Source organism: Zeus faber (assembly GCF_960531495.2).
Source record: "Zeus faber genome assembly, chromosome: 2".
Classification (NCBI taxonomy): domain Eukaryota; kingdom Metazoa; phylum Chordata; class Actinopteri; order Zeiformes; family Zeidae; genus Zeus; species Zeus faber.
The window spans coordinates 24,802,795-24,816,783 of record NC_137189.1 but is presented as its reverse complement, the minus strand read 5'-3'; the positions used below and the strand labels follow the sequence as shown (position 1 = coordinate 24,816,783).

General features: G+C 43.0%; 1 protein-coding gene across 1 annotated transcript; it reads right to left on the bottom strand.

Annotated features, from left to right (window-relative positions):
- Window positions 1-12,309: 12,309 nt before the first annotated feature.
- Window positions 12,310-13,131, bottom strand: LOC307247665 (leucine-rich repeat-containing protein 3-like; the record flags this gene model as incomplete). The annotated part of the gene is made up of 1 exon (XM_080023795.1): window positions 12,310-13,131. The coding sequence occupies one exon, from the start codon at window positions 13,129-13,131 to the stop codon at window positions 12,310-12,312; it is 822 nt and encodes a 273-aa protein (XP_079879921.1).
- Between the last annotated feature and the right edge of the window lie 858 nt (window positions 13,132-13,989).

Genomic DNA, 13,989 nt, shown 5'->3' with positions numbered 1-13,989 from the left:
GGTCCGGGTCTGGATATGATCTGATCTGGGTCACGGGTTCCTAAACATAAGGAGGTAAACCATGCCTATTATTTTTTAACCTGTGGAAGGTGGTAGACCAGGTGGTTTACAATGGCTCAGATCTGGTTTCCTGGGCAACACTTATTGTTGGGTCCTGGTGAAGCTTCAGTTCAGTGGAAGCCCCTGAGAAACGCCGACCGACCCGGCATGGTGAGGGTTCGGGGTCCAGGATCCAGGGTTCAGGGTCCAGGACGATCAGGCTGTGTCCATCCGGATAAATGTCAAACATTTATTCTTTTTTTTTTTTTTCTTTTTGGTCTTTATATCAGCAAATTGAATCAAATAATTTTTATTTGTAAATATATTGACGAAACTGCTGGATGTCCTCATCATTTCTCTGTAGAGTAGAGGAAGAGTGGAAGTAGAGGCAGAGCAGTGCTTGAAGTGAGCCGGTATTCACCGGCACTTCTACATTTTACCCTTTGGCGTACCGGGACCTTTTCTTAAGCACCGGCGCTTCTCACAAGCTGCGGTTGTCAGTTCTGCCCAAGTGGACAAATCAAGCAGGCGTATTGTGAAATATATCGTATTTTATGGAGTCTGACTTTTTCTTTTAGTAATAAGAACTCACAAGCTGTGAGCTGTGTCAAATAAAAATAAAAACAATGTGTTTTTATTTTTGATCTTATTATTTCCCTCTGTTTTGTTTTTTTCCCTCTAATTGAGTGAAACAAAAAAAAGCCTGGTGCGTCCTATGCCGCGTCACGCATGGCACACCCCCCCTCTCCGATCAACACGTGAACAAGGGCAGTACGGCATATATTTATTTCCACTTCAAGCACTGAGGCAGAGTAGAGTCCAGTAGAGGTAGAAGTAGAAGCAGAGTAGAGTCGAGTGGAACTGGGCACTTTATCAATTCATTCAACAGCATTTTTTTTAAATCTCTTTCAGCAACAAAGTTATTCTATTGTTTTTATTCAACAATCATTGAAAAACATCAAAACATAAATAACTTTCAGTACGGTTTTAAGACTCATTTGAAGCGTTGGTGTATCTAATGTGTGATTTAAATCTGAAGAACAAATACTGTCAAACATCATCATACCGTCAACAATCATATTCTGGTCATAACTCACAGATTAATATTTCTCTCAAGACTGAAGCCTCTTCGCCAAAGAAATTAAAATGTTTCATCTGCTGCATCAGTGAAGTACTTATATGATGTTTCTGACCTGAAAAACAAGCTGTGATTTCATTATAAAATCCCATTACAGTGATTATAGTTATAATATTATCACTGGAGCACTGAAGGTCACTTGGGGTCCTTGAAGGTCACCTGGAGACACTGGAAGTCACTGGGTCTTTCAGGTGGCCTCTAGGGGTCACTGGGAGTCACTGGGGTTCACTGGGAGTCATGGCAACTGACTGGGCTCACCAGGGGATACTGGAGCCACTTAGGTGCAAGACAATAATAACAATAATAACATTACACATTATTAATGCCTGGAATGATATTGCGGAATAAAGTAACAGATACAAAAATAATAGTATTCATATAATAATAATAATAATAATAATAATTATTATTATTATTATTATTATTATAAAATGAATCTTTTTGGCTGAATCACCAACTGACTAAAGGAAAGCCGTCATCGGTAAGGGACGCAACATTATGCACACACGCAACATTATGCACACACACACACGCACACGGATCACTGTGTGTCTTTTTAGAAGCTTAAACATTCGACACTGAAGCTGTTGCGTCATGGATCACACTCAGTGTGTGTGTGTGTGTGTGTGTGTGTGTGTGTGTGTGTGTGTGTGTGTGTGTGTGTGTGTGTGTGTGTGTGTGTGTGTGTGTGTGTGTGTGTGTGTGTGTGTGTGTGTGTGCATAATGTTATGAGCTCCATCCTTGAATAACAGCAAGGGAAAGAAGTCAATACGAGTCCCTGGAGGAAGGATGGATGGATAGAAGATACTGTCGATAGATGGACGGATGGATAAACAGACAGTCCTTCCTTCTATCCATCTTGTATTATTGTACTCAATTTAATATTTAACGATAATTCTAGGAATTTCTGTTAGTCACTTGGCGGGTCTATTGCTGCGGACCCAAGGATGTGCAGTGTCAAATTTGGCAGGAAGGCCGAGCTTCGTGACCGACCGACGACGTACAGTACGTTGCTTTGGTCGCTGTGCCGGTCGCTCGGCTGGAAGCTTTTGGTCTGTGGGCGGTGCCTAATTAGTACATTTGCATTTCTAAAACATGCTCCGCCTTCCCTCCACTCAAGTCTTTACGACAGTTCAAGTACCAGAAAGCGATAAGCTCTGGCGAAACCTAATATTATTTTAATATTTATAACCCCTGTTTTCTTGATTGGTACTGCTGGGTTGTATTCTATTTTCTAATTTTGAGCAAACACAATGGCGTTCTCTGACCCCGAACAAGAAAAAACCTTTATTACCTTTATTCTGATCTTTTTTTCTATTGCAGAACAGTTTCAATGAGATTGTAGATGTCATTTTTGTTTTATTTAATTAGTATAAATAAAAGCTATTAATTGTATTGTGCATTGTATTCCGCTTGTGTATTTTTGATTATACTATATGTGGAGGTGTGTTGAATAAAGTAATATATATATAAATAATGGTATTCATATCGGAATAATAATAATTATTATTATATATAATAATAAATCTTTTTGGCTGAATCACCAACTGACTGAGCTCAGAAAATGAGCAAGCATGAGAAAAACTGAAAATAGGCAAAAAGAAAGGAGGTCATGGCTAAAGGACGCACATTCACACATGCACACTTACGCACGCACACACACACACACACACACACACCCACACACACACAGGGATCACTCTGTGTGTCTTTGTAGAAGCTTAAACATCGGACGCTGAAGCTGCTGCGTCAAGGATTACACGCAAAGTGTGTGTGTGTGTGTGTGTGTGTGTGTGTGTGTGCGCATAAGGTCATGAGCTCTATCCTTGAATAACAACAAGGGAAATAAGTGAAGACGAGTCTCTGGAGGAAGGACGGAAGGATAGATAGATAGATAGATAGATAGATAGATAGACAGACAGATAGACAGAGTCCTTCCTCTCCTTTCTTCCATCCATCTTGTATTATTATACCCCAAAATTATTATTTTCTGAACTATAAAGGAAGGAATCTCTGTATGTACTGTATATCCTTCGATTATTTTGACACCCGTTCATCCCCTTCACATTTGGTAGGTGTATTTCTCTGGGGACCCAAGGACGTGCAGTGTTAAATTTGGTGCAATTTGGACACGTGACACGTGTAATATTAATAAACTTTCAATTCTCTCAGTTCTCTCTCTCTCTCTCTCTCTCTCTCTCTCTCTCTCTCTCTATATATCTCTCTCTCTCTAGCTGCCTGTCGGTCTGTTTCCTCCAGGTCTTGTGTTCCCTTGTTCGTCATGCAGATGTCCAGTGTTTTTCCCCCTCAGCTCTGTCTCGTCTCGGCATTCCCCCGGTGTATTTAGTTTAGTCTTCCCCAGTCAGTCCTTGTCAGTAGAATTCCCAACGTGTGCTGTTGCCTGTATGCCCTGCAATTTTTTAACCTTCTTTTGTAAAGATTCCTCTGTTTGAGCATTTCCTGCCTCTGAGTCTCTGTGTGTCCTGCATTTGGGTTCACCAGACAGCATCGTGACACCTCTGATTAAATGAAATAAGACGATACCATTAAGATGCCACACCAATTAAAAGCACCGACGCCCTCCCCCACACTCTCTCTCCCTCCCCCCCCCTTGCTCCCTTTCCCCTCGAAAAAAAGTATCCAAAAGGAGAGAAAAGAGAGGTCGTCTGAAGGTCGTTGTTTCAGGGTGAACGCTCACAGTTTGAGGGCATTTCAGGACAAGCCGTAAATCACCATCACAGAACACTGACTCACCTTTTCCTGCAGAAGGAGGAAAAGGAACGTTCTAAATCAACGACGATAATATAAGAAAGGATGCACAAAACCCCTGAACGATCAATATCAGGGTCGTTACTGAAAAAGAGGAATGTATAACACTTACTTGTTACTTTAAAAAAAAGTAATGCCTTACTTTACTTAATTACTCCCTGTAGAAAGTAATTTGTTACACTACTCGTTAAACTACTTTTGCGTTACTCCGCGACATCGCCTGAGATGCATTGTCACGTAATTGCCATACAGTTGGGCCCCCAGAGACGGTGTAGAACATGTGCACACCACGGCAGTGGGAGTGCTGCGGGCGGTGCTGGTGCTGCTGGGACTCCGTGACCGTCTCGCTGCTGCAGGACCCAGTCAGCCGGTGGGCATTTAGCATTGTGCCTTCCTGTTTCCCAGAATGCATGGTGTTCAGACTTTGAGAGTTATGTTATTCTGTTTTATTATTAAGTGTTTTTAAGTATGTTTAAGTTTCAAATGTCACATGCAAGTGTTGTTCTTTATCGATCAGTGTTTTGTCAATTGTTAGTAAGCATTAGTGTTTATGTTGTGTTGTTGTGTTGTTGTGTGTTTATGTCTCGTTATAGACAGATGTAATGTGACGCGTTACCCCCAATACTGTGACTGTGAATGTGACACCCCGCAAGGTTCTGGTTTGAATCCCCGGGAAAGAACAAAGTTCTATTTGTCAAAAACATTACAGTGAGCCTAGTATGTTAGAACTCTTAGTGCAAATTCTCAGCAGCAAAACAAATTGAAAAAAAAGTTGAATAAAGTTAAAAAGTGAAAGATACAAAAAATTAAGAAATTTCTGCAAGCATAAATTACGAAAAGTCAGCAGAGGACATTTGCCATAATTCATATGGAATGTGATTGATTCACACTTTTGCCTTCTTCCTCTATGAAGAGTTTTGACAGAATGAAATGATTTGTGTGAGAATTCGATTCACACTCAGAGCTGAACCGACTCTTGTGAATCAAATGAAACCAAAGAGTCAAATCTTTATACCGAGTGACTCGTAAAGAGACGGCGCCCCAAAAAGAGGGAAAACTTGTCACCTCCACAGCTGAGAGCTCCAGCAAAGTAAAACATCCAGAGAAATAAGACAAAAGAGGTCGGGACACATGGAGCGAGTCTCAGGACGGGTCTGACGGGGCGATGGACGCCTGGGACGAAGGAGGTCAAAGTGGAACCCACCCCCCCCATGCTAATTCTAATTACTCTGACCTCAGACATTCAAGCTAATTATCAGCATGCCACTCATTACCACGTGCACGTAGCCTACGGCAACGAGTTCTTTGGGGACGATCATTATTACCATGACCGTCAGAGTGACTTCATTTCTGTATTTAGGAATTTACTGTACATAGAAACCTCAGAACGCTGAACTGCTAAAATTCACTGTGACTTCAAGTTTGTAAGCTGCCATTATCAATAACCTGTACCCCCCACTATCTCCTAGACTGTCTACTACTAGTCTGTGTCCTAGATCCTAGACTGTCTCCTGGCTCCGAGACTGTCTCCTAGATCCTAGACTGTCTCCTGGCTCCGAGACTGTCTCTTGGCTCCTAGACTGTCTCCGAGCTCCAAGACTGTCTCTTGGCTCCTAGACTGTCTCCCAGCTCCGAGACTGTCTCTTGGCTCCTAGACTGTCTCTTCGCTCCTAGACTGTCTCCCAGCTCCTGGACTATCTCCTAGCTCCTAGACCGTCTCTTGCGTCCGAGACTGTCTCTTGGCTCTGAGACTGTCTCTCGGCTCCGAGACTGTCTTCTAGCTCCTAGACTGTCTCTTGGCTCATAGACGGTCTTCTAACTCCTAGACTGTCTCTTGGCTCCTAGACTGTCTCCCAGCTCCTAGACTGTCTCCTAGCTCCTAGACCGTCTCTTGACTCAGAGACTGTCTCTTGGCTCATAGACGGTCTTCTAGCTCCTAGACTGTTTCTTGGCTTCTAGACTGTCTCTTGCCTCCGAGACTGTCTCTTGGCTCCTAGACTGTCTCCTGGCTCCTAGACCGTCTCTTGACTCTGAGACTGTCTCTCAGCTCCGAGTCTGTCTTCTAGCTCCTAGACTGTTTCTTGGCTTCTAGACTGTCTCTTGCCGCCTTGACTGTCTCATGGCTCGAACCATGTCTCTAGGTTGGCGTTTTCAGGGCCCCCTGGCACAGAGACACGGAAGACGGGGGGTTGTAAAGACCATTTCATTGTAGAGAGTGGGCCAGTTGGAATTAGCCCAGGAGAAGATAGACACATGTCAAGACCCGGGTTCCTATCCTACGTGTGTTTGGGGATGGGGGTTTGACCTGCTGCTCATGAGACCAACCAATGAGCAACAAGTATGCAGCCACCCTGAACCAATCATCTAGATCCAGGTCAGGTGTGGCTGCTCAAACCAGACCATCCCCACACCACATACATCTCCAATAAAAACACATTGTTCACTTGTATTTAATTTCAGATCACTCTCATTGGGCTTTGCCAAAAATAAAAAGCCCAAGCTAAACAGGGTGCCCTGCCCACCTTCTCATGGCACGGTGACAAATGCCCCATGGCCCGGCACCAGTCTGCGACCGGGTGATTGGGAACCCGTGTTTTAGACTGTCTCCTACCTTGTCTCATAGATTTTATTATTGATCATATTAACCATTTATCTTTTTGCCTGGGGCCCCCTGTGGTTCCGGGAACCCCAGGTTGAGAACCCCTGCCTCCAGCTTCCTCCTCATACAGGAAACCCAGAAAGATTAATCATTTTATTTTGGGGACTAGAGTTTGAGCGATGGTCCTTCAGAAAAGGCTTCATAGATCCATAAATATGACCCCAACTATTTTGGAGTTCCACGACATAATTATTAATATTCCAGCATCCGATTTATGGAGCGAGAAATATGAGCTCTATATTTAGAGCCGCTCGATAATTCGTCCTGATTTAGGTACGAGGGAGGTCTGTGTTGAGGTTAAGGTGCTTTGCAACGACACAGAGACAAAAGAACACTTTAATGTGAATTTAAACGTGTTAAATACTTATTCTCTCATATTTTACATCAATACATTTGGCCATATGGGTTTGGCACATTTAGTTATTTGATGTACTGTAATTAAAGTTGCAGAAATACAGTACTCAAATTTCTCACATTTAAAGACCTAAGGACGTGTTTCAGTTTTAAAGCTTTTCCAGCTTTTCTTTTCAGTTTTGTTTATTTAATTTGATAAAACTCTGGGTTTTTTGGGGTTTTTTTTTACCACTGTTAAGACACACAGATGCCCATTAAAGGACATATTCTCTGTTTTTCAACTGAGAACTTTATTAAAATGTTAAATCTACTTTTTGGATTCGACACTTGTGAGTGTGTTGCCGAGGCTCTCGGAATACACTGGCTACGATCTACACCAGGTAAAAGCTGCACCAGGTACGAGCTGCACCAGGTATGAGCTACACCAGGTACGAGCTACAGCGGCTTCGAGCTACATCGGCTAGCAGCAAAACGGCTGCAAGCTACAAAGTGACACAGACTCTGACGCAGCCGTGAGGATGGACTCATGCTCCTCGTGCACACTGCTCCTTGAGAGGTTGTCCCTGCCAGAGGGACGTGTCCATCAGTTAGAGCAGAGGAATCTGATAACTTTAGATAACAGGCACCCCCCATAGCTTGGGTTATAGCCGGCCACTAGCCCTGCTAGCATTAGCCCTAAGGATGTTGAGGTTTCTCACAGATTTGCCCCTTAAGTTAGTCTTTACCTCAGCCCTCCATCTTAGTTATAGGTGCGCCATCACCCGTTATGTCAAGCTCAGGAGGCCAGCCACAGCAGTGTGTCTACCTGGGGCCAGAGCACTCGACATTGAAACTAATCTTTGAGTGCTGGCAAGCAACAGGAACAACCATAATAAACAGGCACACAAGGCTGACACCAGCTTCATGTCGGCTCTAATGATGTGAGAATAAGGCAATCAGAGATCACAAAGAGTAACATCGCTTAAACTTGTGGTCTGGCCAAAAAGATGAGTCGGCATCGAATAATTGTCTCCGGTCCCTTGCCTGCGAGAGGCGATGATGAAAGGTTCAGGAGATTAGTGTAGCTTAACTGGTGGCAGGCTAAGTTCTGCAGGGATCAGGGACTTCCCTTTGTAAATATCTCCACCCTAACAGGGAAGGCACCATCACTCTTTATTGGAACATAGATAAATATTTGAGACAAGCCTGACATCTCACTCTGGAGCAGGTTGGGACAGAGGTGAGTAGAGAGCCTGATAGTACCACTCTAAAGGGTTCTGTTGGTCATACTTCTCAGATGGTTTTCTCTCCTAATCACAGTGTTTGTAGATTACCCAGCACTTCCAACCAGATACACACAGTATCAATTCCCCGCCGCGCTCATAGTTCCTCCAATTACAAACTAGGCTCTACAGTTAACAATGCAAACTAACTAAAATTTATAACAGCCCACAGGCTGGACCCATAGTTGTTATTGCTCAGATTGGTATTATAATTTTTCTCCTGGTCTGTTCTACAACAACCGCCAAACCCATGGACATGGTTTAGGTTTCGTTAGAATGCATCTAACCTGGTGTCGTGTCCCTTTTTATTTTGCGGCATTCGAGCTAGTTGTAACGAGGGTTGGGCACCGAAACCGGGTGCCAATATTGTACTGGTTCCTCAACGATCGCTTTATACCAGTCTAATTGAAAGGCAGATTTCGGTGCCACTTGAATGCTTGAGCTGTCAATTGAAATATTTGCCATCTGGAGCACCAGAAATCGTATTTCTATCATATCACATATGTGTCCTCACACAGCTTCAGAGCGACAGGTCTGAATCGTGTCTGCTATATTTTAATCCCATAAGTTTAAAAGTTTGATGAAATGTCTCCGAGGGGACATACAGTGTTTAATCTCTTTGAATGGAACCTTGTTGGGAACTTCCACACGGAGTGATTTCCTTGTAGTGACTACAGGTAGTAGACAGCCACCTTACCCTAACCCTAATTTTTAGGATAAAGTAATAACACGCAACAGGTGTATCGGCTCTCAGCGATCTCCGCCATGCGCAGACAGGGCTCCTATATTACCCACAATGCAATGTCTTAAAGCGAGATTCAAGAGATATTTCAAGAGATGTTTTTTTTGAGTTTAGAAGAAAATATTTTAGAGGGAGCGGGGAAATTCAACTTTAATTTGTCATAGTATTAGGAATAAAATATTGGAAGTTGTTATTATTCCTTATTTAAATTCTGTTTAATGGGTTGGGTATTCATGTGCAATTTGTTCAATAAAAGCATGTCCGAAATGCCTATTAATTTGTCTTAATAGAAATAAAAATAATCTTAAAACTTTATTGAGTATGGTAGCTAGGGTAACCTAACAACAGCTTATCTTCAACAGTTCCCCTCTTACAGTTAGTGACTTCAAGCAATTATTTTCTTAGAAAATGGACCTTAATAGAGAAGAGATTCAAGGCACTTGGCCTCAACCCAAATCGAATCCTTCCAATAGTGAGAAAGGAAATTTCATTAAACGGTCACTGTACCTACAGCTTTTAAGACACCCATGATTAGACCTTTACTTAAAAAAACCCAACCTCGACCCTGAGACTTGGCCAGTCTCTAGCCTCCCTTTTATCTCCAAAATTCACATTCACAATCACATGTCCTCTAGAGATCTATCTGAATTATTTCAGTCTGGATTCTCATCTTTCAGAGAGGACACGCCATGCAATTCATGGCATTGTGACTTCTGAGTATTGTAATGGTACTTGTGGGGTCGCTCAGGGATCGATACATGCTGCTTTGTAGTATAGTATAGATTGTTGCCACTTGAAGGTATCATACGCAAATGACATTAACTTTCATTGTTATGCTGATGATACCCAACTATGCATGCCCTGAGAACTAACTAACCCGAGCAATTGTCATACCCTAGAGGCGTGTCTCGCTGAAATTAAACAGTGGATGTCTTCTCAACTCTGAGAAAACTGAGGACGTGTTTCTCGTCCACCGGAAATGAATACAACTCATATTAGCTTAGAACACATACACTCGCACACAAATCTTTGTCCGAACAACACTCCACCAGACCATGGTCTGCTGGGCAGGTAGGCACCCCCACACCCCACAATTTTAACTGCAATTGCCAACAGCACACATTGAGCATTGGGGTTTTCAAGGGCGGCAGGGCACTGGTGGGTTAGTGTAGTGTGGGTATTCTGTGGCTGCAAGGCGGGGTGCTCGGGGCTTTCCTGCGGCCCTGGAGTGTCTGAACGGCTGCCGGACTCAGGGGTGGCTTCGGGGCCTTTTCTGCTGCTTGGATGGGCTACGATATAATACCAACCTTATACACTAGAACCAATTGGGACAAGTCCTGTACACTCACTGGTGGATAATTTGCACGCACGCACACACACACACACAAACATACACACACACACCACGTTACATCCCCCTCCTTTTCTTCCTCATTCACTGCCATAACGATGACAGGAAGAGGCCACGTGCCCAATTGCTGTTCCAATTTTCCTGGACTTAATTAACGCTGTTTTTTCGATACATGTTGTCATCTGATGTTTATGTTTTTTTCATGTACATGTTGTCGTTTGTTTCTATGTTTATGGTTTTTCCACGTACATGTTGCTGTTCAGTTCTATGTTTAGTTGTCTCACTCGTGGTGATTCTCCCCCTCTTGGAGTAGTGATGAGTTGTTTATAGTCCCAAACATGGTAAATTTGTTCAAGAAAGAGGGGAGTTGGTTGTGGTTCTGTATAACAAAAAACTGTGCTCTTGTCATCCTACAGATCATCCACAAGACACAGTTTTTGCAGCAGTTCTTGATGATTAAAGAATTAATAAAGAGTTGCATTGCAGGCTGAGAACTTGAATTCCACTCCACGAGGACAGACTAACTCTGTCCTAGATGCAATGGCACAAATACTCCGAGTTCTATGCCCAGCATGCTGACAGCACGGGTTAAATATAAATAAATAACTAAATAAAAATATAGATGTTGACCACTCAGCATCCACTGCAGCCTGGTCATCCTTGATGGGGGAATCCTCCTTCTGTGTCCCCCTTCTCAAGGTTTCATCCCTTTTTCCAAAAAGGGTTTTGAGGGAGTTTTTCCCTGCCAGTATGGGGATAAGACAAGGGGATGCTGTTGATTTATATGTGAAATGTGGGTTTGTGAAGCCCTTTGAGACTGTATAAATATAAATATATGAATAAACTTGACTTGACTTAACTTGGCTTTTCAAAAACAGGAAACTCACTGTATACTCAGACTGTCTTTATAAGGTAAACCAAAAATAACTTGGTTGCAACCTGTGCAATTGATCAGGTTTTTTAAGGTTAGGTTTAGGGCTGCAGTTTGGCTACATGCTGGTGCTAACGTAAGGGACTAGAAACAGAAGTAAGGAGCGAGAAACAGGACGTAAGGAAGTAGAGAAGTGGGAGACTTTACCAGGAAGTGGGAGACTATAAACACAAAATAAGAGGTTGAGTATGAACAGTTGCAAAACCTTTTAATAAATGTAAAACCAGTGACTCTGGAGTGAGAAAACAAACTTCAGAAGCTTCTATCAAACAAGACTCTTTATTCAGTGCACCAAAGCTGTAAAAGCTGTACACTACATTAGTCAATATTCATAACTTTCCACAAACGTCATCACAGATTATTCAATTTATTCAACTCATCACATTTCATTCTTGCACTGGGAAAAGCACAGTGTGAAACGCAATGTCATTTAATAATTCAATATTTCAAAAGCTTCATGATAAAAAAAAATCACCTAATAGGAGCAAAGAAATACATAAACTTGGGAGTCCATATTTCAAACACACTCTAATAACACTCCACGTCCTTCCATTCATTAAACTGGAATTAAGACAAAATGGTTCTAATTGCACGGTAAATTTAACCTCAGACACTTTGAAGCAGTAGATTCACTAGATTCACTACAGCTTCAGCGACATTTCCCTTAAAACAGCACAAAATATGCAAATGGGAGAAGAATCAACAGAAATTATCTTTGATTCATAATAGATCAAAGTAACATGACCCTACATATTCCTCACATGAAAACCAGTCAGTCACTTTTGCCAGAACATCGACATCTGGAGAACTAAGATGTTCTGCTTCTCAAACAAGTCTTAAAAACTAAAAAGAACTCTTAAAAACAAGCTACTCACTAAAATATCAAGCAAAACATTACAGAACCTTAAACCTTCCTGTTCCGCTTCAAGCTTCAGTCACAAGTTTCTTATTGTGACTGGATGGAAGTCAATTGAGTGCAGAGAAAGCAGTACATAGAATCATACCAAAGTGTGGACCAGGTCCAGTCAGATATTCTCCAGATGTTCTCCAAGAAAGACATGGCTCTACATGACGCTGCTAGCGGTGTCATGCTCATTGCTGATGTCTGTGGCACTGGGTAGGGACTTGAGGTACTCCATGTGCCGCCGGGCATCTTCCTGGTTGTGGCGGACATAGTAGATGATGTAGGCAATCACCATGGAGAACCAGCAGAACATGGCCACGAACATGGCCACGTCAGTGGTCTTGTGGTGGAAGTTGCAGAAGTTGACCCCGCCGTCCAGCACCTGAATGACCGGCCGGCCCACAAACTCCTCACGCACCGAGGTGGAGCAGCTGACCTCGTTGATGGTCTCGGGGTCGAGCCGGAGCTCCTGCAGTGCCTCCTGCAGGGCACACTCACAGTGCCAGGGGTTGTGGGACAGGCGGACGCGGGCGTGGACCTTGGCAAAGGCGTCCCTGGGGACACTGCTCAGCTGGTTGTTGGAAAGGTCCAGGGTTCTCAGGGCCTCGGACATGTCCAGGAAGACCCCGGGCTCCAGGCTCTCGATGATGTTGTGGGACAGGTCCAGCTCCCGAAGGTGGCGCAGGCCCTGGAAGGCCTGGACGCCCACATGGCGAATGCGGTTGGAGGACAGCAGCAGCACCACGGTGTCTAGGGGAAGGTCAGGGGGGACGCTGTCCAGGCTACGCGACGTGCACTGGACTACTATGCCGCTGCGCTCCGAGCAGTGGCAGCTCCGGGGGCAGGTCCACGCCGAGGCCACCTTCATCTTCATCAACGTCGTCATCAACACCATCCAGATGCAGACGAGGTACACAGATCCACAGGAAATAGGAACCATGAAGGGTCTGCCGGGTCGTAGCGCCCCGATCATGCTGGGCATTTCCTCATCGCTCCTCCAGAGCTGCAGAACCTCATCAGTCGTTAACAATGACAGGCATTAGAAGCCGAGCACCGATCCCATAAAAATGGAGGAAGTGGTTGCTGTGATTTAGCATTATAATAAAATACGATGATGAAGATGAATCCAATGAGAACGAAGGCATGGAGGAAGAGAAGGGGGAAGAGGAGGAGGAAAGAAGGAGGCAGAGAAGAACGTCGTCTGGATGATCAGGAGAGGAACAGCTCCGCATCAGCATCTTCTGCCATGATGGAGATAGACCTGTGATAAGATAAGATGAGATAATACTTAATCAGTTATGGTCACTCAGTGAGAAACAATAGCATATACACTAAACAATACAAAATATATAAATGCAAATAAAAGTCATAAACAGCTCAACAAAACTACAATGAAATGCAAAAACAAAAAAAGAAATATTGAGTATTAAAATAAGCAATGTGCATACATTTTCTTACATTGTATGTATTCTCTAAATGAACTTAGGGTTGGTAAAGAGGCATAAAATATCTATCCAATAAATAGATATAGACTGTATCTAGATCACTATCACCATCACTATATCAATCTATCTATCAATCTATCTGTCTATCTATCTATCTATCTATCTAGATAGATAAATAGATAGATAGATAGATAGATAGATAGATAGATAGATAGATAGATAGAGACAGATAGATAGATAGATATATAGACAGACAGAGACAGATAGATAGATAGATAGATAGATAGATAGATAGATAGATAGATAGATAGATAGATAGATAGATAGATAGATAGATAGATAGATAGATAGATAGACATTACTGCTGTAACTGCTTTAAGAGCCTCATTAGAGCA